This window comes from Lacerta agilis, chromosome 9 (genome assembly GCF_009819535.1).
Source record: "Lacerta agilis isolate rLacAgi1 chromosome 9, rLacAgi1.pri, whole genome shotgun sequence".
NCBI classification, from domain to species: Eukaryota; Metazoa; Chordata; class Lepidosauria; order Squamata; family Lacertidae; genus Lacerta; species Lacerta agilis.
The window spans coordinates 3,523,816-3,550,080 of record NC_046320.1 but is presented as its reverse complement, the minus strand read 5'-3'; the positions used below and the strand labels follow the sequence as shown (position 1 = coordinate 3,550,080).

The 26,265-nt window shown below is 46.6% G+C and overlaps 1 protein-coding gene across 1 annotated transcript; it reads right to left on the bottom strand.

Annotated features, from left to right (window-relative positions):
* Positions 1-5,586: 5,586 nt before the first annotated feature.
* On the bottom strand, positions 5,587-24,960 carry ZBTB49 (zinc finger and BTB domain containing 49). The gene is made up of 8 exons (XM_033160836.1): positions 24,947-24,960; positions 22,941-23,113; positions 21,135-22,237; positions 17,495-17,541; positions 15,195-15,268; positions 10,767-10,849; positions 9,319-9,480; positions 5,587-6,395 (listed from the first exon to the last, which is right to left on the bottom strand). Exons 2-8 carry the CDS (start codon positions 23,090-23,092, stop codon positions 5,728-5,730), a joined length of 2,289 nt encoding a protein of 762 aa, XP_033016727.1. The 5' UTR covers positions 23,093-23,113; positions 24,947-24,960; the 3' UTR covers positions 5,587-5,727.
* Between the last annotated feature and the right edge of the window lie 1,305 nt (positions 24,961-26,265).

Here is a 26,265-nt window from a genome sequence, read left to right as displayed (position 1 = left end):
GGAGCGAAGGGAGCGCGCAGCCGAGGGAGCGGCGCCGGGTTAATGGGCGAGCAGCGAGTGGCTCCTTCTTCCAGCAGCAGCGCCTCCGGCGTGACGCAGCCCGCGCGTCGCCTCCTCCTCCCCCCACGGAGCCCCAGAAGCACGAAAGAGCCCCCGGGCGACCCACGCCCCGTGCGCTCGGGCTGCGGCAGAGGGAGGGAGCGGGCGGGCAGACGCGGGATGCGCCGGAGCGCGGGGAGGGCGCACGGCGGCAAGGGCGCCTTGGCGGACACGAGCGGCCCTGGCGAGCCGGGGGGCTCCGTCGGACGGAGGCTTTTGCAGGCTGTGGGGTGGGCAGAGGGGAGCTTTGGCGAGGCAACTGCGCAGCGAGCGAGCGAGGCCGGCGGCCAGCGCGTGTTCCGAGGGAAGCCCCCGGGGCAGGTGGCGAGGTGGGCGGGGGTCTCCTGGACCGCGTGCGCCTCTGCTGGCGGGCACCCTCCCGCACGACCCGCAGTATTACTTGCAGTGGTTTTTTTTTTATCTCACTCGGGTTTATTTCTTGTAGAAACCCCGGGGTGGGGGGGGGGGCTTATTACTGCGAAAATGTCCCCGGGAAATCCCCCACCCTGTTAAAAAGGAGAGCACCCTAAGGCTCCACCAGGAGAAAACAAGGGCAGCAGCCAAACAAAGGGAAGCGGGAAGCCTTCTGCGAAGCGGAAGGGGATGTGCGTGGCCGACCCTCCCGACCCCCGCCCAGGCTCCAGCGACCGCCCCGGAGCGTCTCTTCCGCAGCCAGGAACTGCTCGGATGCCTAGTCCTCCCTCCGCCGGTTGCGCCTGCGAGCACCGTGTCGCTTGCAGCCTGGAGCGGCGAGGGCCACCCCGGGCCCCGAGACATTGAGTGCAGGGAAGGGGAGCGATTTGCCTGCAGCCCCAAAGTGGGGCAAAGCCCCACACGCGGCTGATGGGGCACTTTGCCTCTTCCTCCTCCACTTCAGATAACTTGGGCCGTGGTCGTTTTAATGCCAACAAGGGGGCCGGCGGGGAGTCAGCTGCAGACCATTACATGTTGAGTTAGCTGCTAGTTTTAGAACTGGCAACAGGGCACCATAAGACTGGGAAGAGCCCTCGGAATCCTAGAATGGTAGAGTTGGAAGGGACTCCAGTCTCCAAAACTCCAGCCCCTGCAATGCAGGAATCTCAACTAAAGCATCCATGATAGATACAACCTCTGCCTAAAAATCTCCAAGGAAGGAGGGCCCAACAACTCCCGATGGAGTCAGTTCCACCATCAAACAGCTCCTGTCATCAGAAAGTTCTTCAGGGTGTTTAGTCACCTTTCTTGCAACTTGAATCCGTTGGTTCAGGCTCTATCCTCCCATGCAGCAGGAGAAAACAAGCTTGCTCCCTCTTCCACACGACAGCCCTTGAGATATTTGAAGGTGGCTCTCTCAGTCTCTTCTTTTCCAGACTAAACATACACAGCTCCTTCAAGTGCCCCTCCTAAGCCTTGGTTTCCAGACCCTTGATCATCTTTGGTTGCCCTCTTCTGCACATGTTCCAGCTTGCCAACATCCTTCTTGGATTGTGGTGCCCAGAATTGGACACAGGGCTCCGGGTGTGGTCTGACGAAGATCAGGACCTGGATCTGGAGACTATACTTGTGCTGATGCAGCCTAGAACAGGCTCTTCTTTTTTGCTGCTGCATCCCACTGTTGACTCATGTTCAGCTTGTGGTCTACAACGACCCCTAGATCCTTTTCACATATACTACTGGCAAGCCAGGTGTTCCCAATCTTATATTTGTGCATCTGGCTCTTCCTGCCTAAGTGTTAAATATAGAACCTTACATTTGTCTCTATGGAAATTCTTTTTGTTAAGTTTGTGCCCAGTTCTCCAATCTGTTATGGTCATATTGAATCCCGATGCTGTCTTCTGCAGCACCAGCTACCCCTCGCAGTTTGGTGCCATCTGCAAATTGGATGACCATCCCCTCAATTCCTTCATCCAAGGCATTTATAAAGATGTTGAATAACAGTGAGCCCAGAGCATGTAGAGACCTCACACACATTCATACAGGTGAAACTCAAAAAATGAGAATATGGTGGAAAGGTTCATTTCTTTCAGTAATTCAACTTAAAAGGTGAAACTAATATATGAGATAGACTCATGACATGCAAAGCGAGATATGTCAAGCCTTTATTTGTTATAATTGTGATTATTATGGCGTACAGCTGATGAGAACCCCAAATTAACAATTTCAACTTTGGGGTTTTCATCAGCCGTACGCCATAATCATCACAATTATAACAAAGGCTTGACATATCTCGCTTTGCATGTCATGAGTCTATCTCATATATTAAACTCCAGTAGCTAATGAAAACAATTGCTTACAGAAATGGACTTTTCCACGATATTCTAATTTTTCGAGTTTCACCTGTATCTTGCGTTTGGGCTTCTTGTGAGCCTCCAGCTTGCCACAATGGGAATACAATGCTGGACTTGATCAGAAGAGCACTGCTGGGTGAGGCTTAAGTTCGAACCGTGGCAGGTTCCCATGTATGGTAACTGGAAGCAGAAATGGGCTTGGAAAGAAGATGGCACACATGAGCCCCAGCACATCTCACGGTAGAAATTAACACTGCAAAAGAATTAATTGCTCTCTCCATTGGTGCCTCTGCCTGCCTCTTGTTCATTTAATTCAGGCATGTCCAAAGTCTGTTTGGGGGGCCTAATCCGGCCCGCTGGTTGGTTGTTTAATCTGGCCCCTGTGGCAGTTTATTCCCTAGGGTAAAATCCTAAAAAAAAACCTCAACTTCAATTCTAAAAACTTTGGTCGGCCCCCACTGCCCTTCACTTCATCAAATCTGGCCCTTTTTGGAAAAAGTTTGGACACCACTGATTTACCGGGTAACTAAACAGTGTGGAAGGAGTTCCTAATGGATTGTGTGTTTGATGTTCTGCCTTAGACACCAGCATGAGTTGACTTTCAACCCTGTGGTCCCTGCCTTACTCTGCTCCTGTCCTTGAATCCTGGTGGCCCTTGGCTTCTCTCCTTCCTGGAACATCTTCTCTCTCAGAGCCTTGTGGACCCAGACCAAAGGTCTGTATAGTAGTCTTATCTGTTTCCCACCATGGCCAGCCAAATGCTTGTAAGAAGCCTACAAGCAGGACATGAGTGTTGCAGCAGCACTTTCCCACTCCTGACCCCCCCAGCAACAAGAATACAGAGAAAGGTTGCTTATTATGTTATTGGGGAAGTATAGTATACAGCTGTCACGACTAGTAGCCATTTCCAGTTTTCAGGCTCTCTACCTGCCTTCCTTTTCCTAGAACCCTTAGGAGAGCATTTCCAAACTAAATAGACCTTTAACTTCACTCCCAACAGCTGAATGACTGGGAACCTGTCTCTTCTCCAGAGAAGCTGGAGTGGGATTTCAATCAGGGAAATGGCAAGTGTTTAATCAAGCTTTGTTTTCCTGTTCAGATTAACAGCTCACAGTGCTGGCTTTCAAGCACTAAAAAATTGCACCCAATACCAGTGACACCCGAGTCCTGCCCCTTAGCTGAGAACTTAATGAGGCAGTTATCTGGTCTGGATACTCACCAACCTCTGCTTGGAGCTTACTGGTGGCAGATGAGGTCTGCTCAGTTAGAGAGGTACCGTTATTTTCCGCTACACAAGACGCATATTTTCCCTCCTAAAAAGTAAGGGGAAATGTTTGTGCGTCTTATGGAGCGAATGTGTGGTCGATCGCTGGCTCCCTTTCCGGCTCCACCCCCTTGCCCAGGCCTCCATTGTTGAATGTTCTGCAGATGGAGGCTGTTTGTTTCCCCAGCGACATGTGACTGGCTGATTAGATTATCTGGAAACTGTAGAAACGGCTCCCTTTCCTTTCCTAAAGAAGCTGCAGAACTGTGAGTTGAACCCCATAAAAACAGGATTACTTTCCCTTTGCAAAGTAAGCTCAACAACTTGGAGCTGATCCTCAAAAAGTGGCTTTTCCCCTTTGCAAAAGAAGCTGCACAACTGTGAGCTGATCCACAAAAAACCGGGGCTTTCCCCCTTTCCTCCTCTAAAAATTAGGTGCGTCTTATGGAACAAAAAATACAGTAATCGGGCTCTGGATTCTGCTTCCCTGTTTCAGGAAGAGGTATGTTGTGAGTCCCCTTCAACCACTTTGGGTCTTGGGGATCCCTGAAGCAGACTTCCTGTGGCCCACTTGCACAGGAGCCTCTTCTGTCTTGGAATACCTGTCCAAAAAGCAGTTGGGACTGGAACAGAGCACCTACATGAGATAGTTGTGTTTCATTAGCAGGTTAGCTAATGCAATGGATTTATCAGTGCTTGCCAGTAACACTGTGATCAACAATACTAGTGTGATTTTTTAAAAAAATCTGACTTAGTAAAAGAAAATCTATTTTGCCTCATGTTTCTTGAGAAGCAGAATAGAAAATCAATAGTATCCTGTAAAAGAAAAGAAAAGAAAATGGCTGAAGAAATATTTTGGCTGCTTGCTCAGACAACCTGTAACCACTTTTCCTATTTAAAAGCTTGCCATATGACGTCTTTAGCCACTGAGAGGCAGCCCTTCCTAGTTTATGGCCTTGTGGTAAGCCCAGCATGATCACATCCCCACAACCACATGGAAACATGGGGGGCTTGGTAGTCACTGAGTCACTGACGGGCAGATCTAGGTATTACAAATAATAATAATTTTTTATTTGTACCCCGCCCATCTGGCTGGGCTTCCCCAGCCACCCTGGGCGGCTTCCAACAAATGTTAAAATACATTAAATTGTCACAGATTAAAAACTTCCCTAAACAGGGCTGCCTTCAGGTATTTTCTAAATGTCAGGTAGTTGCTTATCTCTTTGACCTCTGATGGGAGGGCGTTCCACAGGGCGGGCAGGTACAATTACACTTCAGCAGCACTTGTAGAACTTCAGACTCTTTAGTTTATAGTTTACAGAATTGTAGAGTTGGAAGGGAACCTGAAAGTCATCTAGTCCAACCCCCTGCAATTAAGGGATCTTTTTGCCCAATGCAGAGATTGAACCCACAACCCTGAGATTAAGAGTCTCATGCTCTACAGCATGGGAAGGCAAACTAAGGCCCACGAGCTGGATCAGGCCCAATTGCCTTCTGGATCCGGCCCATGGACGGTTCGGGAATTGCCACGTGGATCGCCAGCGCATGTGGGTTCTTTCCCTCTCCCTCACATGGCGGTGGCGGCACCTACTCCCTCCCTCCCTCCCTCCTGCCTTCTCCCTGCCCTGCCTAGAGGAGGAAGGGGGCTGTGCTTTGTTGGTGCCAGCAGCAGCAGCAGCGCTCGAGTGGCCGCCATTTTAAGCAGCCCCTCTCAGGAGCCCTTTTGCGTGCCGCTCATCGTTCCGCTGCCGCCAGTCCCTGCTGCTCGCAAGACACAGGTAAGCAGCCACCGGGGCCCGTGGTGCTCTTGCATCATTCCCCCCCCCCCCGCAAAAAATAGTCCGGCCCCCCACAAGGTCTGAGGAACAGTGGACCGGCCCCTGAAAAAGTTTGCTGGCGCCTGCTCTATGGACTGAGCTGTCCCAGGTTAACTCCATGAAGGAACTCCAAGAAGGATAATGGGATTTGACCTTATATTATATGACTGTTGTGAGGGTTATAAAGCATTGTACAGGAAGCACTTTGAATAGTTCAGTGCACGGTACGAATGCTTGTTTTTATTCATTTATTAAGACAACAAACCCCAAGGCGAACATGTCACTGGCCCAGCTCACTGTCGTTCTGTAGTGTCTTCATAGCCAAACCCCAGAGGGTCACGCTGGAGAAAAACGGCCCTTCGTTGTTTCTGTATTCTGCAGACGACGCACGACTACTCGGCTCACTGCTGCAACCGCTGCCCAGCGTAGTCATGCAAGTCTGAGTCATGGAACTGCCTCCAGATTGCAGAGGTTCGTCCTCAGGGGGGAGATCCACGCCTTTATAACAGCATATCCGATTAGGTCTTTGCTGAGATTTGCAGAGTTTAACAGGATCCAAGCTCAATTTCTGTGGGTTCGCGCACTCATCCTGTTGCACGGTGGGTCGCGCCTTGCGGAATGTTGCCCCAGGGCTGTCAAATTCAGTGGCCGAATCTCCGTTTGGGTGGGCGGGAAACTTCACTGACACTGGCAATAAAGTTACGGATATTTCTTGGGGAAATGAGTCTGAGCTCTGGGACTTCTCAAGTTCAGATATTTCTACTGTCTGGGGAAAGTCATCCAGTGTATTTGGACCACTGTTACCAACTTTGCAATGGATTTTTTTGTGCCGGCGCAAGACGGCAGAGCGACTGAAGCCTTTATTGCAGGTGTCACAGTTATACGGCTTTTCCCCGGTGTGAGTCCGGATGTGTCTCCGTAAGTCGCCAGAGCCCACAAAGCATTTCCCTATGAAACAAGAAAGGTTATTTGGAAACGGTTTCTTCCAACGGGTATCAGCTGTGTATGTGGAACGCTGTCTTGTGCATGTGTTACAAATGGGTAATTATCGTGTCTAAAATGTAATTACAGTTTGTATTTATTGGAGTTTGCTGTTATCTGGGTCCCATGTGCTGTTAAATGTGTCCAATTGATGGCATACAAACCAACCACGCAAAAATCGTGACCGGCTGATAAAGTAGTCTGACAAGGTTATCCGGATTACAGTCCTTGTTTCGCCAAATTGGCTTCATCAGCAACGAGTATACTATATGTTATAAAGAGGTACAAAATCAGTTTTATAACCCAAATGCATGTTTTCAACCAGCAAGATAAATACTGTATATACATACCGCTCGAAGAGAACGTACAAACACAGACCATCAGGAGTATAGAGGGTAGAACAGACCTTGGTTTTTTGGGGGGGGTGTTATTCACAATTGATGGCATATGCAATAGGTTATAGAAACCAGCTTTTTAAAAAAATTAAGGCTGCACTGTCCATCAATTTTACACGTAGTGGAGCATTTAATTATTTTGCCCATGAATTATTCCTTAGTTGAAATAATGTATCGTATATCTTTCAATAACAGATATTACTATTAGATAACCGTGGGATGTATTCAACACAGCACTAAGTTAAAGTCACTCAGGAATATATTATTATTATTATTATTATTATTATTATTATTATTATTATCATCATCATCATTATTAAAATTTGTATACCACCTTTCATCCGAAGACCCCAGGGTGGTTCACAACTGAAAAAATACAAAATAAGAATACGAACTATATACGGTGGTACCTGTGGTTGCGAACACGATCCATTCCGGGGTGCCGTTCGCACCCCAAAAAGTCCGCAACCGGAGCGGCGCTTTTGCACATGCGTGAAGCACGATAGAGCGCTTCTGTGCATGCGCAAACTGCGAAGAACGCTTCTGCGCACGTGCGTCCGGCAAAACCCGGAAGTAAACACTTCTGGGTTTGCCGCGTTCTTAACCCAAAAAATGCAACATGAAGCGTTCACAAGAAGAGATGACTGTACTGAGAACTTTCCTTCCTCAGTAAAACAATACAGAAGTGAAGAGTTCACCAGGATCAATAATACTTCCTGCTTAAAAGTGCGTAACACCTACAAGAATGATGTGTGGATTCTCACTGACCCTACCGTCACTGTTGCCACCGCAGACATGTACCCTATCCTTTTCCTTGATATTTGTGCTCCAGGCAAGCTGACTACACCTCTAGGATCATTCCAGGGTTCAATGACCTGTAGACGCATGTCTGCTAAGGAGATTCATCTTTCTGAGCAATCACTCCAACCTATAGCGACTGTATTGGTTAAATGGCAATAGCTGCTGTATACAGCAGTGGTGGCGAACCTTTTCGAGACCGAGTGCCCAAACCGCAGCCCAAAACCCCCTTATTTATCGCAAAGTGCCAACACAAAGTGCCCAGAGTTGTTGAGCATTTTTTTGGGTGGGTGGGTGGTGGGGTTCCCCAGAGTTGATGTTTTGGGGAGGGGTTTTGGGGGGGAGACTTCTCGTAGGAGCAGCGACCGTTTGCTGCGGTCCCCGCCAGTGAAGCTAAGAACCCCGCTCTAAGCACGCTGCCCAAAGTTACCCTGCGCGGGCCGGCTTAGCTTTTGAGGCGTCCCGCTTCCCAGGTGGAGGCAAGACATGGCTCAGGCAAGGGGCCAGGTGGCGCGGGGCCAGGTGGCGCTCCGCCGGAGCCCCAGAAGCTGGATGCACCGCTTTGAAGGACGGGTTGTGCGCCAGGCAGGTTCCCGGGCACGGTGCAGCCCTGCTCTCTGGCTTGCTGCCTCTCAGTGAAGATGGTGCACAGCGGTCAGTGGCGCTTCCCGACTCAGCCTGGCAGCTGGGGCAGGGGCAGCTGCAGGGGGCAGGGGCCGGCCCTGTGCAGTCTGTTTGGGGAGCCGGGCGGCCACACCGGCGGTAAACAGCGGCGGAGGGGGCAGGGCTCTTCAGTGGCAGCCGCCTCTACTCAAATGGGTCAATGGTGCACGTGCCACCAGAGAGGGCTTTGCGTGCTCACTGGCACGCGTGCCGTAGAGAATGCGGTAAATTTCTTCCACTGGTGAAATGTTCTGTGCGGAATGCTGTTGCACAAGAGAATGCGTAAGCAAGCTACTGGTAGCTTTGTTGCACAACAGAGTGCACCGTCTATTGCACAATGAGTTTCCAATAACACCAGAGTTTGGTTGGAGTCCTCTGTTGCACAACACTAAAACTCACCTGTCTGCTAATGCAGAAGCTAAGCTTGCATGCGGCCCTAATTCCTATTGTGGGTGGAATTATTTTTATTGTTTAAGCCAAAGTGAAGAGGCTATCATTTTAGGTGGGAAAGTCCACGAGAACAAAACATTGCCAAAGCAAAGTCTTATGAAGAGGAACTGCTGTAATCAGTTGTCCTTATTTCAGTGTTCAGAAAACCCACAAGAGCAAGAAATAAGCACGTGTAACCATTTATTTTATTTTTTCCAAATTAAGCATGTCCCGTTACACTTTTGAAAAAGTGGCTTGTTTTATCTTTAGAGTGGTGATTTGTGGGGGTGACAAAATTTAATTTTTCAGGGGAGCAAACTCTTACCGGACAGAATGCTTGGTTTAAACCAGCCTTTCTCAACCTTGGGTCCCCAGATGTTTTTGGCCTACAACTCCCATCATCCCTGACCACTGGTCCTGCTCCCTAGGGATCATGGGAGTTGTAGGCCAAAAAACATCTGGGGACCCAAGGTTGAGAAAGGCTGGCTTAAATTATTATTTTAACTGTGCAATGTATTTTATTCTGTTTTATGCATTTTTTTTGTAATGGCTTTGGCTACACAAATAAATGATACTCCTATATATAAATTTAAGCACAGACTTACCACAAGCGGAGCAGCTGTACGGTTTCTCTCCAGTGTGCCTGATCCTGTGCTTTACTAACTTTCTGGGCATGTTAAATGATTTTCCACACTCATCGCAGGTGAACACCTTCTCGACTCTGTGGTTCTTCTTGTGTTCCTTTAAATTGCTGAAGTTACTAAATCCTAGAAGGACAGAGACACAGGACAAAGACGGTTGCTCACAGAGTGCAAGGAACAAAATGGCTCCATGACGCCGATGCAGCTCTTGGACATCTGGCAAGTCACCAGCCCCTTGGCATGACAGGTCTGCTCCTACCAGTCATGGCACAAGATTGCCAACTGCTGCATGCTAGCAGGACCATGATTCAAGTTGTGGGTGGGGTTTGCTTGGGCTGAGGAGAGAGACACCAAGTAGGGGAACCTATGCCACATGGTATATAGCTGACAACAATGTTGTAATCCGGGCCTCTGTGCGCCCTGCTCCGTTCTGCCCTTTTAGCGACGTGTTTAGCTGCCAGTGTGGTGTAGTGGTTAAGAGCGGTAGACTAGTATTCTGGTGAACCGGGTTCGCTTCTCCGCTCCTCCACATGCAGCTGGTGGGTGACCTTGGGCTAGTCACACTTCTCTGAAGTCTCTCAGCCTCACTCACCTCACAGAGTGTTTGTTGGGGGTGGGGGAAGGGAAAGGAGAATGTTAGATGCTCTTCTTAATGACATTTCCGGGTCACTTCTAGGTTTGGCGCTGCATGCGCGATGGCGCATCATTCTGACATACGTTGATCAGTGGTTGCCTCTAGAGGCAGGGGCGTAGCAAAGGCGGGGGGCAGTCCGCCCCGGGTTCCATAATGGAGGGGGTGACAAATTATCAAGGAACAATATTTTTTTGAATTTTTTTTAAATGCCGAAGGTCTTATCTTACTATACTAGGGATTATATATTCATATATGAAATTTCATGCATATCTGTTAATATCTTGACCCTCCTCCACCAAAATAGCTGTTCACTTGGCTGTTTTCCTATGTCATGAAGGCTGAAATTTCAGTTCAGTGGAGCACTTACTGTTCCCAACCCTAACCCTGTGGAAAGCCATCTAATTAGACTTTAATCTGATTTTGAGACGTTTTTCGGAGGTAATTTAATTATTGTTTGATTTTATACCAATGTTATGTATCTGATGTTAGCCACCCTGAGCCCGACTTTGGCTGGGGATGGCGGGATATAAATAAAAGTTTTTTATTATTATTACTTGTTATTATTCCTTTGTAAGACAGGCCATTCTTCCATCTAGCTCATGCCTTATCTACACAGGTTAGAAGTGGCTGTTCAGGCTCCAGGGAGGAAACTTTCCCAGCACCCACCTGGAGAAGCCAGTAACTGAATCAGGCACAATCTGCATGCAAAGCAGATGTTCCACTGCTGAACTGTGGCCCAGCCCCAACGATTCCACCTCGAGGATATGCTCCAACTCACCTCGACCACAAATATCACACAGGTGAGGCTTTTCTCCAGTGTGAATAATGATGTGGCGCTGGACATCTCCGGATGCAGCAAACCTGGAACAGGAGTTTAAAAGGTCGCTTCAGTTTGGTTATAAACCTTATACGCCATTTCACAGCTGTGCTTCTTATTCTGAAACTGGAAGTGTCGGTGCAATTATCTGCACAAGTATGTGGCTTCCTAGGAGGGCTTGTTCCACAGCGCAACATCGATTTAGCACCTCCACATGGTCTGTCCTTTTCTGGCTCTCATGATGCCACAAATGGAAAGGGCCACACCTGCGATTCCCACCAGGAGGTGATGGATCAAACAACCGCATTCCTGCAGTGCTGTGAGCACAACATCAGTGCTTTGTCTCGCTCAAAGTTGACCAAATTGGAGCTAAGTGTCACAGTGGAAGCTGCTACATTCAGCCCTCGATTATACTCAAAGCTAAAAGTGCTGGACAGATGCAGTTGTGAAATATAAAGCACCATCTCATGTCAGATGCTTCCAGAAATCTCCTGCAGATATAAATGTTAAAACGGTGCTACTGTGGGCTGCTGCTTCTCTAGCGAATCATTTAGGCTGCATAACATTTCAACTCAGTCATAAGTTGACCGTCTTTCAGTCTCGCTAAACAGAATGAAGCAATAACAATACCGTAGGGTTTTAACGATATTGTTAAAAATGAAAAAGGAGAAGAGGAGATGCAGAACCCCAGTCTCCATGTGTATATTTAGGTTCACCAAATTCTGGAGCAGTTAATGCAGTAATATAACAGTGGCCGCATTCAGACATCACATTCCCAATGTGTTCAGATGAATCAAAACTGCCAATGAGCCCGAGAACTTCTTTACCTCAACTCCCACTCCGACCTCAACAGAAGACCTCCCGATTTCCTCAAACCCATTCCTGTGACTAGAAAACTGCATTCTGAGCAATTCCCTCCCAAACCAGGATCAAAAGCCACAATTCAACCCTGTTTTGCAATCGTCGTTTGAAACCACCACATCCATTTGAAAAGGTTTAAGACAATGAGGAAGCCGCCATCAAAGGCAGACAAGAGTTGCACAGTTTGGCAGGCTGGGAACAGGACATCTGAATGCATCTCTGTATTGTAATGGACATTCCCCTCATCAAATCGGGTGCTCATTAAAGGGGTCTCAGGGGGAGGCATTGACCATACGCCCAGAGGTCGTCACTGCCCTCCCCCTCCAGCGACGGCAAATTGGGGGGGCGGGCTATCTGCTTGAGCATATGTTCTCCAGAGTTAGCCCACTCCCCACTCATGCTGGATAACCCTGAAATTACCCAGAACCCCGGCTGGGGGGCTGGGAAGGATAAACGCCCAATGCCTGAGCCAAGGTCTTCCTACATCTGAATATCAATAAAGTTGTGGCCAATTTAATCCCATAGAACGTTGTCACGTGTCGTAATTTCCCTCAGGGGCTGCCCGGGGTTTGGAGGACTCCGCCTGGCCGCGCAATAGTAATTCATGAGCTCCACAGTTATAGAAACTTTTTACCACACGTCCACAAACAGAACAATTTTGAATGAAAGTTTTAAAAGAGGACTTCCGGCGGCGACGCAATGGCGGAGCGGTCGTGGGTTGCCTCGGCTGCGAGGCGACCCAGCCCGTCCCGGGGGTTGGAGCCCCGCTACCGCTAAGCGGGGCTCCGATAGGGTGCGGGAAGAGCGTCCCGCACCCTGGGCTCCCCGGCTATGCCCACTATGGCTCCGTCCCCTTCCCTCGCTCCCCCTGTAAAGGGGGAGTGGGGGTGAAGGGAAAAACGGAGCCGGGCTTCAGGGGACAAGCCCCAACCGGGACGCGAAGCGGCGGTTGCCCCCGCGATGTGCGTTAACGTTCTACCTGTCAAAGTTGGAGTTTAAGAATCCCGGTGTCGTGAGTACTGGATCGGACTTGTTTTTGTGCCTTGTTGACGACCTGGGGGACATTTGGAAAGGGAGCCTGCCTCTTTCCCTTCGCGAGATAGAAAATAACCAGCTTAAGAGACTGCTGTTACAGCGATGGCAACAAAGTATTTAAAATTTGATAAGTGAGACTTATGGTTTTCCCCTTTGGGGACTAAACTGGTGGACAGTATCTCTTTTTAAAATTTTTGGTTCTTGCACCCTGGATTCGGGGAAAATGGCCGTGAAAGATTTTGACTGAATGGAAAGTTACTGGCAAGATGGAGAAGTCTGAGAACCGAAACTGTAACTTGACACCTATGCCTGCTTCTGCCATGCTCGGCTTTGTTTTTGACCTGGTTACGAACTGTGAAATGACCCATGAAGAAAGGACTATTTTATTGAGACTGGAACTGCTCAACCGAAAATTGGAGATATTGAACTGTCATATGTCAAAAAAGTTATATCCCACAGAGGAGACTGTACAGGAAATGGCTGCATTGGAGGAGAGCCTTGGCACAGAACTGAAGGGACTGATTGAACAACAGGATGAAAAGGTATGGCTACTCCGGAGTAATGGATCGTCCCTTGGGGGTGGCAGACCCAGGACGGAGAAAATTGTTATAACTAACTCCCGAGGTGAGAGCTTGGGAGTGAAGGTGAGAACTTTATGTTTATATCTACAAATAGAAGAAGAATGTGATGATGAACCGGAGAGGCTGGGGGAAAAGGTGCGCACCCTGATGTTCTATGCAAGGACTACTTTGGACTTAGTCTGGATCTGTGGTTATGTAAAGAAAAAGGACACTTCGAGGAGCAGCTCTGGAGCAAGACGACCAAAGAAAATGGACAGAAGGGGGATAGGGTGAATGATATTAAGGTATAAAGGAAAAGATTGCTTTATGGTAACCTGAAACCGGTGTGTCAAGACTTTAAGTTTTTAGAGAAAGAAAAGAGGTATTCTAAATTTTTGTTACTAACAGCAGTTACAGTGAATGAAGATATTTGTTATGATTTATTTTGAAAATAAGTGGATAAGAACCAGAATCTTGTATGGAATTAATATTAAGCTATAACATGATCTGATCTATGTTAAGTTAAGAATGGGAAAATATTGTTTATTATGAAACAAGATTTGTTAAAAGGAAGCTTTTGATTTTAATTTTTAGATATTTGGATTTTTAAGATTAAGATGGTATAAGATGTTATGAAAGTAATATTCGGGATTGGAACCGAAGGTGAAAAGGCAGGGGAAGTCTGTACCAAGATTCGACCAAGAAATTTTTTTTTTTACAGTATAAGAAGAAGAATTATTGGTATTTGTGTATTTGTTTATTTCTAGTTGGGGGTGGGTTAATGTGGGTGTTATATTTGTATGTTGTTTGTTGTAAAACCAATAAATTCTTATAAAAAAAAAGAAGAAAGTTTTAAAAGAGATCTCTCAGGTTACAGCTCAGACAATCCCACTGAATTGCCCTTAGACCTGTGGGTATAGGACAGTATACAAATTTAATTAATAATAATAATAATAATAATAATAATAATATCTCTCTCTCTCTCTCCCCCACACACACACATACATGAATGATATGGACCAATTAAGAAGTAAAGAATTAATAACACATCTATTAACAGCAGCTAGAACGGTAGTAGCCAGAACCTGGAAAACCTTACAATTAATGAATATTTATTTTTTCATCATTGGCATGGAATATAGTCTGGCAAACAGCTGTAATGGAAATGTCACAAAATTTGCAAGGGGAGAGGGGGGAAAAGATGATTTTTACACTGCATGACATAATTTTATTAGATATACGTACAAATAAAACAACACACGGATGAGAAATACCTGCAACATATATTGCAATATGGTGCAGAACTTCTTAACGTAAATCGACAGCTCAGTGTGGCACTACTCATGAGCTCATTCCTATTATTCTATATTTTCCAAGTTGATTTATTGAAGAATTCATTGAACTGGTTTAATGTAACTACCTCATTATTATGTAAAAGGTAAAGGGACCCCTGACCACTAGGTCCAGTTGCGGCGCTCATCTCGCTTTACTGGCCAAGGGAGCCGGCGTACAGTTTCTGGGTCATGTGGCCAGCATGACTAAGTCACTTCTGGAGAAGCAGAGCAGCGCATGGAAACCCCGTTTACCTTCCCGCTGGAGCGATACCTATTTACTTGCACTTGACATGCTTTCAAACTGCTAAGTTGGCAGGAGCTGGGACCGAGCAACGGGAGCTCACCCCGTCACGGGGATTCGAACCGCCAACCTTCTGATCAGCAAGCCCTAGGCTCTGTGGTTTAACCCACAGCGCCACCCGCGTCCCTGCCCATTGTTATGTACTGTCCTGTAAAATAATACGTTTAGCATTTTACCCTCCTCTAAAGACCCGTTTTCGGTCCTGTTTTATGATTTATGCATGTAACGAAAAAAAATTATTTATTTTGTAACGGAAAAAATAAATACACATTTAAAAAAAAAAAAACGAAAGGCAAACCTTTTCCCACAGATTTCACAGATGTAAGGTTTTTCACCAGAGTGCCGCCGTAAATGCGTTTGAAGATTACCCGCCTACAAAGAGAAGAAACACTTTCAGCAGCCGAACTAATCGCATAGGTGATATTGGTAAAAGTTTACGACTGGAAATGAGGACTGCACTTTACTGAACTATGCAACACTTCAAAAACGAAGTCTCCTGCTAGTAGGATCAGTGCTGCTATTTAGACTACACTGGGGGTCGCCAAATGTTTGGTCCAGCGGCACATGTTGAATTTTGAGAGAATGCTAGGGGCTCCCCAGTCACAAATTGGCTGCCATGGAGGCATAACACAAAAACAGAAGAAGTACAGTCATGGCGAAGCTTTGCCCGAAATTCTGTTTCCATACAAGAAATTGCTGAACCTGTTGAATATTCCATACAGCTGTTAAAGGCAGAATAACTCTTCCCTCCTTCCTCATTGTCAACCATAAGCCAAATCCTGCCACCCTGTTCCCTTTTTTCTCTGGGAACAAGCCCCATTAATCACAAAGACTTACTTCTGAGTAGACATGTAGACAGTTGTAGCTCAAGTTAAGTAAACTGCAAATTCTGAATGAGTGCCTAAGTTTCTTTGCAATGTTTTCACATTTGCCTTTTTGGAGGAGAAAGATTATTTTTAACACACACCTGCACCACCTGTGTAGTATTTGCAGAAAATAACTTCTAGGAACTACCATATCTCAAGCCACATTAATATTAATTGTGGTTGCCGGAAAGGAAGGAAGGATAAACTACGGAGATTCCCATGCTTGCAATATTGACAAGTTCAATGAATGGAGGGGAAACAAAGAGCAGTTTAGGAAGCCTGGAATTCCTATTGCCTGGTGTCAAACCAACTCACATATCAATCACTGCTCTGCCTTTAGTCACTGGACAAAAACACTGGCAGGCAGGAGCAGCCAGGCTGGTTTATTTCACAGAAATCACTTAGAAGGGTACCTACACTAGGGCTTCCATATGTTCGGATTTTCCCAGACATTAATGGGATTTCAACGGCAGAATTGATGTCCAGGGGGAATTTCCGAAAGCTCGCGCTTTGTCCTGGATCTTAGGAAAAGCAATCTAAAAATTGTGGTTGGTATTTGTTTTTGGATTTTTGTATGTGTGTGTGTGCGCCGTATTTTCCGGTGTATAAGACGACTGGGCGTATAACATGACCCCCAACTTTTCCAGTTAAAATATAGAGTTTGAGATATACTCGGACGCAGATTCTCCCCCGGCGTATAAGACGACCCCCGACTTTTGAGAAGATTTTCCTGGATTAAAAAGTAGTCTTATACGCCAGAATATACAGAGTGTGTGTTTATATGTATGTGTGTGTGTGTGTGTGTATATATATATATATATATATATCTATTTATATATATATATCTGCTCAATAACTTTGGGGTTTGCTTAAAAAAGCTCAACAATTATGGGGGTTTCCCTAAAACCTTCCTCAACAACTTTTGGGGTGTCCTGGTTTTTACTTTTTGAAATATGGCAACCCTAACCTACATGTTTTGTTTCAGAACTTACTTTCTAGGAGGACTAGAGACTTCCTTTTTTTTTTAAGTAAAGCTCAGAATCTGTACCCCCTTCCCTGGGGCACCAATGAAGGCTTTTGCAGACACCGTGCCATCAGTTGATGATCCAAAGACTAGAGGCTGGCAATTTTCTTGAGCCGAAAGTTTCCAACATGTATTGTGCGTACGCCAGAGGGGTAAACTCCCTGACTCCCCCCCCACACACACACACCAGAGCATTATTGTGCTTTTGTTTGAAGTTATGGGCGAGAAGAGGTTTCTTAATCTCTTACCTGCATGAAAAGCCCCTTGCTGGGACTTGTATACCTCCTTGTTGTAATTTTGCTATAGGGGAAGGGTCAACTCTAGAGCAAGGGGACAGCGGTATCATTGTACCAGGCCTCAGAGCCCCGAGTCCAATCGTATGATCGAATCTGAATCCCGCTCAGAAAAATAATAACAGGATCATATTTATGACTGAGAAATTAGCTGGAGCTGGATTTCATGGACCTAATGTTTTTTTCCAGACCTGAATATCTTGGATGACTAATGCTCTCAAAAACATCTCAACATTAAGCTCAAGGAGGATGGGGATGGGGAGCAGAAAAACATGTTGATTTTTTAAGTATTAAAGAGATGGAAAACATTCTTCTCCATAGTTCCTACAGGACTGCACATATTGCAATGGGAGTCAGTGAGTGACCGTCAACTTGGTGGGTGGCATGTCAACAAAAGCAGACTCAAAATACCTACCTGTGAAAAACATTTGCCACAAACGTTACATTCAAATGGCTTCTCACCTAAAAGAAGAAGCAATAATGTTTTGTGCTGTACAGAAGTTTGAAGCTGGCAAATAAAAAAATTTTTTGGAACAGTTGCCAGCAAGCTATATTTTACATTAAGCTTAATTTTTTTTCCTGGAGGGGAAATCGTAACATTTTCTGTCTACAAACCATAAACACAGTGACTATAATGCATAAACGCCTGAGCACAGGATTTTCACAAAAGCTTGAAGAACAGCTCTAGAATTTCTGCTTCCCAATTAATGCCTTGTTGATTCTTTGCTCAACAGTACTACAGTGGTGCCCCACTAGACGAATGCCTCGCTAGACGAACGGCATTCGTCTAGCAGAAGCTGCCCCGCAAGACGAAAAAGTCAATGGGGCTGCTTCGCAAGACGGAAAAAGTTCGTCTTTTTTTTTTACGTTTAGCGAGCGCGGCTGTCATTGCCGCTTCGCTAGACAAAAAAACCGCTAGACAAAAAAATTCGTAGAACGAATTATTTTCATCTAGCGGGGCACCACTGTGATTATTTCTGCATGTTAAGATGCCTTGTAAATTATTGACATGTATAAAGCTGAAAATCAAAAATAAAATAATAATAATAATATCTCTCCACTTAATAATGAAGGTGGTTTGTCTCAGGCTGACACACATCACAGAACAGTGTCTCCTTAATAGATGTGATTGGGAATCTCTTCTGAGCAGGAGAGCTTTGTGTGTTTTGCACAGGAGCTTCAAGCTTCCACAATAAATCAGAATGAAGGAAGCATCTTGAAGTCATTTTACAGCCATTTCCTTCCACAAACACCAAGTAGTCATTTCGCTTTTTAACTCTTTGATCAACTGACAGGTAAGAATTCTGGCATTTCTCAGCCAAACAAGAATCAGGGATTTCTGGTTCACTTTACTTATTTATGTTTTAAAAGAAATGACGCAATGCAAAATTTATGCACTTTCTGAAATATATTTTCATTTGCACATCATGGTAAGCCACAATTAATGGTTACCCAGGAATGTGCAGGTGGCTTTGGGTAATTATTTGCAAACCATAATCCTTGGCTTAGTGTTCTATATCCCAACCAGGGATTGTGGTTTAATGAAGCCAAGGTTTCTTGTTGGCTTACCAACCAAGGTTTGCTTGGAGCAGATAAACTATTATCACTGGCTTGGGATGTAATGCTAAGCCAAGGATCATGGTTTGTTGCTCCCACTTCCAGAAGGGTAAAGGAAAAGGGACCCCTGACCACTAGGTCGAGTCGCGGACGACTCTGGGATTGCAGCGCTCATCTCGCGTTACTGGCCGAGGGAGCTGACGTACAGCTTCCGGGTCATGTGGCCAGCATGACTAAGCCGCTTCTAGAGAACCAGAGCAGTGCACAGAAACGCCGTTAATCTTCCTGCCGGTGTGGTACCTATTTATCTACTTGCACTTTGACGTGCTTTCGAACTGCTAGGTGGGCAGGAGCTGGGACTGAACAATGGGAGCTCACCCCGTCGTGGGGATTCGAACGGCCAACCTTCTGATCAGCAAGCCCTAGGCTCTGTGGTTTAACCCACAGATAAATTATTTTACTGGATTGCTTTAGCAGTCACCTTCTAATCAACTAATTGTTTGAAAGCCCTAAGCAATTTCATATGCACTGGGCACAAATCCAACCAGCTTTAAATTCCACTCACCTGGGGGGGGGGGTGGAATAAGCACAGGCTTAACTTTTCTTTTGAAATCAACAGGCCCTGAGTGCTTACCCTAGCTTGAGCATACCATCTTTAAAATACCGTATTTTTCGCTCCATTGGACGCACCGGACCATAGGGCGCACCTCATTTTTAGAGGAGGAAACAAGGGAAAAAATATTTTTCTTGTTTTCCTCCTCTAAAAGCCCTGGGTGTGTTTTTTTTTGGTTTTTTTTTCAGGATCAGCTAAAAGTTTTGCAGCTGTTTTTGCAAAGGCAAAAGGCCTTTTTTAGGATCAGCTAAAGGTTTTGCAGCTTTTTTGCAAAGCTTTTTTGCAAAGGGAAAAGCCCTGGTTTTTTGTTTTTTTTAGGATCAGCTAAAGGTTTTGCAGCTTTTTTTGTAAAGGGGGAAAAGCAAAGCTCCTTTTGCAAAGGGGGGAAAGCAAAGAGGAAAAGCCCCATTTTTATGGGGTTTAACTCACATTTCTGAAAAAATCTTAAGGAAAGGGAGCCATTTCTACTGTTTGCAGACAGATAATCTAATCAACCAGTCACATGTCCTGGGGAAACAAACAACCTCCCTCTGCAGCACATTCAACAAAGGAGGGCGTGGCTGAAAGGGAGCAGGGACTCTTATCTCTCTCCAGATCTCTTGCTGATCAGCTGCTGAGCGGGGTCCTTTCAACACTCCCCTTTCTCTTTGTAAAATAAAAAGCACAATCTGCTTTTGGCCCCTGGGCAATTCAGCTCCAGGGACCACCATTCGCTCCATAAGACGCACAGGTATTTCCCCTTACTTTTCAGGAGGAAAAAAGTGCGTCTTATGGAGCAAAAAATACGGTATTATGTACCTTGCAAATAGTGCCTCACCATTATTTAGGTAATGGCTGGTATTCCTATCTTACATTGTTTCTGCTTGCATCATTTCTCGGGAAAACCCTAAGGAAGCTCAATACTGTTGTGTTTTAGTCAGGTGTGGCAGGAGGTGAGATGACTTACAACATGACTGTCAGGGGGCTGCCTTTGCCTCAAGGCAAGGAGTTGCCAGGGCTTTATCGGTATCGCGAGCCCCCGCCTCAACTGCTGAGCAATTCATCTTCCTCCATTGAGGAAGGCAGTGATCCCTCTAGTGGGGAGGGAGAGATGCGACCGGGAAGTAGGAGTCAGGGCTCGGACAGGGAAGGAGAGCCCGCGCACCAAGCAGGGACCGGAGGGGAGGCACCTCTTCCGTCTCCCCACTTGCGCAGGGGGGAAGGATGCAGAGGGGGTAGGCGGGGGTTCCGCATCCCGCGGCTTTTATGCTGGGCAAAGAACCGGAAGGGGTCATTCCCGGACTCTGCCGAAGGATGAGCTGGACGTCTATTTTTATAGCTGCACAATAAAGAAACCTAGTTTCAGAAACCTCGGGGTCAGGCTGGTTGCTCATGAGCAGCCACTGAAAATCTTACAATGACCCTGTACATGTTTACTCAGAAGTAACTGCTACTGCGTTTAATGGGACTTACAACTAAGTGGGCACAGAACTATAATCTTCAGCAGCCTCCCAAATCCTAAAAACAGCCCCCCCCCCAATCTGGTGGGATGACCTGGTTCCATAAGCATTTTAGCCTCACTGTAAAAGTGACAGAGTCAGATCACACAGGCAGAACGGGAAAAGGAAAATATAGGAAGCAGCATTTTTAATTTTTATTTTGCAAACTATCTTTTCTTTTGCGGGTGTTAATAAACATAAATATCAGACACAGACTAGCCATCACATTGCTTTTATAAGGGACACCCATAACTATATGGCAAAGAATAAATATACAGCCTGCTTTTCCACAGAAAGCGCACCTGATGGGCTGGCCTTAGCAGAGTAGCAGGTGCCCTGTGCCCTTTTAGCTGCGAAGACTAGATTCTAATTAATAGTTAGCCTAGATAAATGTTCAGTGACTGTACCTGTATGAGACCTTATGTGCAGCTCCAGGTTGCTCGGGTGTTTAAAAGCTTTCCCACACAATCCACAAGGATACTGCCTCTCCGGCAGGGAAGTCTGTAACTGGCCGCCTGCCTCAGAAGCTTCCTGAGATGCCTCAAGTTCAACATTTCCCTCCAGGCATTCTGAACTCACTAGACGTTTGACTTCTTTTCCTTCAAGAGCATTGGTATTTGCCCTTTGTGTGCTACTCTGGCTCTCCACCTCACTTTCCCTTGCAAACTCGCCACCAGCAATTTTAAGCACAGAAGATTGTTCGGGGGACTTTTGAGACCTTAGAAAATTCAGTTTCTTAAGATGCACGGCCTTTTTAAGCCTCATCTCTTTGACCGGCTGTAAAGACGCGCCTTCCGACTCTTGATCCTCGGGACACTCATTTAAGGGCTGAACCAGGAAGTTTGCTGGTAAGTGATCAGATGATTCCAAAACACATTCAGAAGGACCGACAGTGCAGGATGGTGCCTCCTTGGCCGTGCTTTGCTCTGCGGAGGGACTGAAATCAAAAGATGGCTCTGGTGATCTCTTGTTGCCGGGACAAGTGGTTTGCTTGTAGAACTGTTTGCTATAAAAGTTACGGAGTTTGTAGTGACAATTTGGCTGCTTAAGTGAGAGATCTGTGCAATTAGCATCCACGGAACCCCGTTTCTCTTTGGTTCCATCACCAGGTGAGACGTGAGGTGAAACAGGCTGCGGCCCATGTGGGTTATAGTTATTCAAGACTTTACACGGCTCCACAGTCGATGAACCTGCAGGCAGTAAATTAGCGCCATAACTCTCACCGTTTGTATCTTCAGCCAAAGCGTTTTGCAATGAGAAGGCACTGCTGCAAGGCACACCGGCTGGCTGCTCTACCCCCGTGTGGCTTTTTAAAAAGGTGCGGCACATGTTCAAGACATTCTGCACCTGCAGACACTGTGCAATATCCAATAACGTTTGCACATTGTCCTGACTGAGTTCAAGATGAGATGTATACATGTAGTCCAAGATCTGGCCAATGCCGCCGACATTTTTAATATCCAAGTACAACACATCATTCTTATGACCTGAGGAATTTTGGAACAGGGTCCTAGGAGAGAGAAAAAGCACAACTCTTTCAAATGCATACAAATATTTAAAACTGCCAGTCCTCATAGCAAAAATATATAAATAAAATAGTAATTTAGGCTACAACACACAAACATTCTGGATTCCGTAGGAGCCAACTTCTAGGGGCTGGGGGGGGGGGTCTTTGCCCCCTAATAAAATATTTGAGAGGGCTGCCCCCCCAAAGTTGATGGGCATTGCCATTCAAATGGTGTGTGTGTGGGTGTGTCACATCTTGTGATTGATTATGTGGGACAGGGTTTACTTGCCCCCCCCATATTTTATTTAAGTTGGCACCCCTGTTGTACTGTAAGTATTTTCAGAATCTAGTCAATCCATCCATCCATCGTCAGTTCTCACATACAGTGACACACACAGAGAGGAGTGTGTCAGAAGTGTTTGGGGCTATCACAAGCCTCATTGGGATTGTGAGAAATCTCCATGTGTATTAACCAGTGACACCATATGTGCCGAGCATTGATGTCTGGCCCAATTTCCATGTCTACGCTTTTCACTTGTTTCCTAGACCTGTGTGTATCAGCACAACTACTTTATAAGGAAAATAACACTCCTATACATTTGTAATCAGAAGCAAATCCCACTGAGGCTTCTGGGTAAGTATGCCAGAGTTTGTGGCCTAAACTTCACTGTTAATTGCTTTCACTGAAGGGTTTTCATTAACATACCTGAAGTACTGGCTGAAAGCAGCTAACACATTTTTATGTGCTTTGAAACAAACACCTTTGACCACCAACATGCAGTCACAGAGAAGGCCTTGAATGCGTTGCTCATGTAGCTGCTGGAGAAGGTGACAGCTGTGGCTCACAACAGCATCCATGCTAGGATATGCCTTAATTACCTAAAATAAAATTTAAAAATACATAGCATCTCATGAAGCAGAACTTTGTGTGTACAGTGCACTGGCGACAATGAAGTAACGTTTTACAAAATGGCGTATGTTATAAAACGATTTCTTAATCCAAAATTTTAAATGGTTTCCTGTTTTACAAAATGCTGTCCACTTGGGCATGCCTCTGACAAATGCTTAGAGAGAGATTAACAGCCATATCAAATCCCTTCCCTTACCAGCACTGATCCTGTGGGATGGTGGCATTAGGCACAAGGCAGGGAGACTGCACCCAAGGGTGACATTTTCAGCACTTACAAGGAAATAAAGTGCCACTAAATTAAACAGAAGTGAGCAGATGTTCGAGAGCAAGGCCTTGTTCCTATCATCCATGCAAGATGCAATAAGGGAGGACAGGAACAATCCCGGTGAGCCTGGAAGTAATAATACTGCAGAATAAGCCACGTGAGCACATTGCCAAAGCATAGTTTGCCATGCTTCTGGAAGATGGGGAAGCCAAGGGGACAGTCCTGCATCAAGGAGCAGCAACAAGAGCGGCAATATTTAATCAGCAAAATGGTCAGATTTGAAGAGTCTTTTACTCAACTAAAAAGATACTCCCAATTAATCAAAATTTTAAATATCTATTTTAAGCATAATCACAATCACAGATGAGAAGCACTGTTTCAACAGAGGAGTCTCCTGTTTCCCCATACAGGGAAGTCAGTGAGTGTGGGGCAGCACACCTCAACTAGAGATGCATTTTAAATAAAAGGACACATTCTACTCATGTAATAACTGATTCCTGGACTGTCCGCGGGTTGGATTTAAAGGCGACTGGGCCAGATCTGGTCCCGGGCCTTAGGTTGCCTACCCATGGTATAACGCATGGCTAACATTTCAGGAGGAAGGTGGACATTTGCAGCTGCCTTCAGGTCTCCTCCTGTGAGGTAGGAATAAGCCAATATACACGTGGACTGTCCCTGGATCAAGTGACTTTTCTTCTTTCAGTTCTCGAGGCTCTTAACTGAGCTCAAGGTTGTCATCTGAACCACCCAGATATTTAACTGATAATCAATGATACTCAGTCCATCATTTGGGGGGGGGCAACTTACTGGACATTCCATTTTGGCAACTGCAACCTTGCTTTAAGGAGCCCATTTGGTGTTGAGCTTATATACCCGAGTTTCTAACACTGCCCACAGTGTCTCTGCCCGAGATGCCAAGGTGTTTAAAAACTGAAATTGGCAAACGAGAGTTCACCTGAATATACAACAGCTAAAAATGCGCCCTGTACATTGTGAGTGATGGGAGAGGGGTGTGGAGGATGCTAGAGAAGGGAGGCATCCTTCAGTTCTCTGCAGGCTTAGCTGAACATTTGTTTCACTGCACCTAGCAGGTCTCGCTGCCCGGTAAACACGCACCGGTTTAAGGCTGCACGAAGTCCAGCCAGGCCAGCAGGTAAGACAGACTGGCACCTATTTTCCTCGCATCTGCTCCTGCGCATTAACAGCAGCTCTCCACGACTCTTCCACTTCCCGGTCACATTTGTTAAGACTTTATGCCGCTGCTGTGGCAGAGGCTGTTTTGTTCATCGCTTGTGAGCATTTTAATGCCAGCGCCCAGACGAAGGAAGCTTTCCCTGGCACCTGAGCATGGGCATGCCAAGCAAGGCAAAGCGCAGCCCGCACTTGGCACTTGCCCAGCAGTGAATCCCTGGAGTGCAAAGGTGGGCTTTCAGGTGCCACCCTAAATGCACTTCCCTTCCTGCTGGCTGGGCAAACCTCCTGCACAGTCGAGACTTGAGCGGTGGGCAGCAGCGGGCAGCTGCATTGAATACCAGACCTCGGCGGCCCTTCCCCGGCAGCGGGCGAGAAGAATCGTCCCTTGCTTGCGGCTCCTCGCCGGCTCTTCTCTTCCTCCTCAAGGCAAAATCCTGCCAGGCATTTTAGGCAGGGCAGGAGGGAGCTTCGTCTTGCAGCAGCAGCTTCCTGTCGCGTCACGTCGGCCGCTTGTGCAAACTCTTGCATAGACTCCCGCATGCAGACCCTGGAGCAAGGCAGACTCTGGCATTCCTCGATCCAGCGGCTGCTTTGTCGGAAAGGGATTTCCTCTCTCTCTCTCTCTCTCTGGTCCTTCCACCGTGGAGCAGGGGAACATCCGAAGTCCCTCTGGCTCGGTCCTGTCTGCAGGGTTTCAGGCAGCGGCTGTCTCTCCTCTCCCCCCATCCCTACCTGGAGGCGCCACCAGCGCGGGTTGAGTCCGGGACCTTCCTCATGCAAAAAAACCCGCAACGCCTAGGCGATATCTGAGGGCCTATCATGAAATAAATGCTGGCGTGTTTAAATGGAGGAAGTACTTTTAAGCTCCCTAGCCTATTTTTAACAAGGACCTTCTCCGGCTGAGCAGGAGTGAAAGCTGCCCATTAGCAACGGAGATTTTTTTTATCTATAAAAATCCACCCAAAGGTCGGAGCAAAGAGAGAAATCCGTGTTCTCTGCTGTTCGAGTGAAATGCATTTCTTTTTTATTTTTGGGTGGGTTGAGCGAGAGGTGACTTTTCCTACAGTTCGTTGGGGCTGCATCCATGCAAAGTCTGCGGGCGAGTAAAGCGCCCCGCGCTGCAGTGCGGAGCAATGTAAGCGGGTCACATCATGGCAGCATCCAGGGCTGGATTCGGGTTCTCGCCGGCAGTGGATTTTTTGGGGAGTGAAAAAAACAGCCCGGCCCCCTCCTGGTCCCCAAGCCTGCCCCCTTCATACTGGGCCTGCACTGCAGGGGTGTTGCTGCTCTCTCACCCAGCCTGCGGGGTTTTAGCAATGGCTGGCAATAGAAGGACGTCCTAGAACGTAACGGGACCTCCTCGTTGTTCCTTTGCTGTATTTCTCAGGATTTCAGCCTCGCCTGCCTGATCAGCAACTGGCGGCCTTAGTTGCAGACCGGACCTAAGCTGCTGTCTCTCCCTCCATGCTGTCAACTCAGGGATACGAAATGCGATTTAAAATAAATGTTTAGGGGCGGGCTTTGACTCTTTCTCCACCCCTACGCCCATTTTAAATGTAAAATCAGCCCTAATGACTCTTTGCTAATAATCACAGCTGCGGCGCTAAGATCCTCTGTGCGTCTCCTTTAAAAGTTTCCGATATCAACCCGGAAGTTGATCTT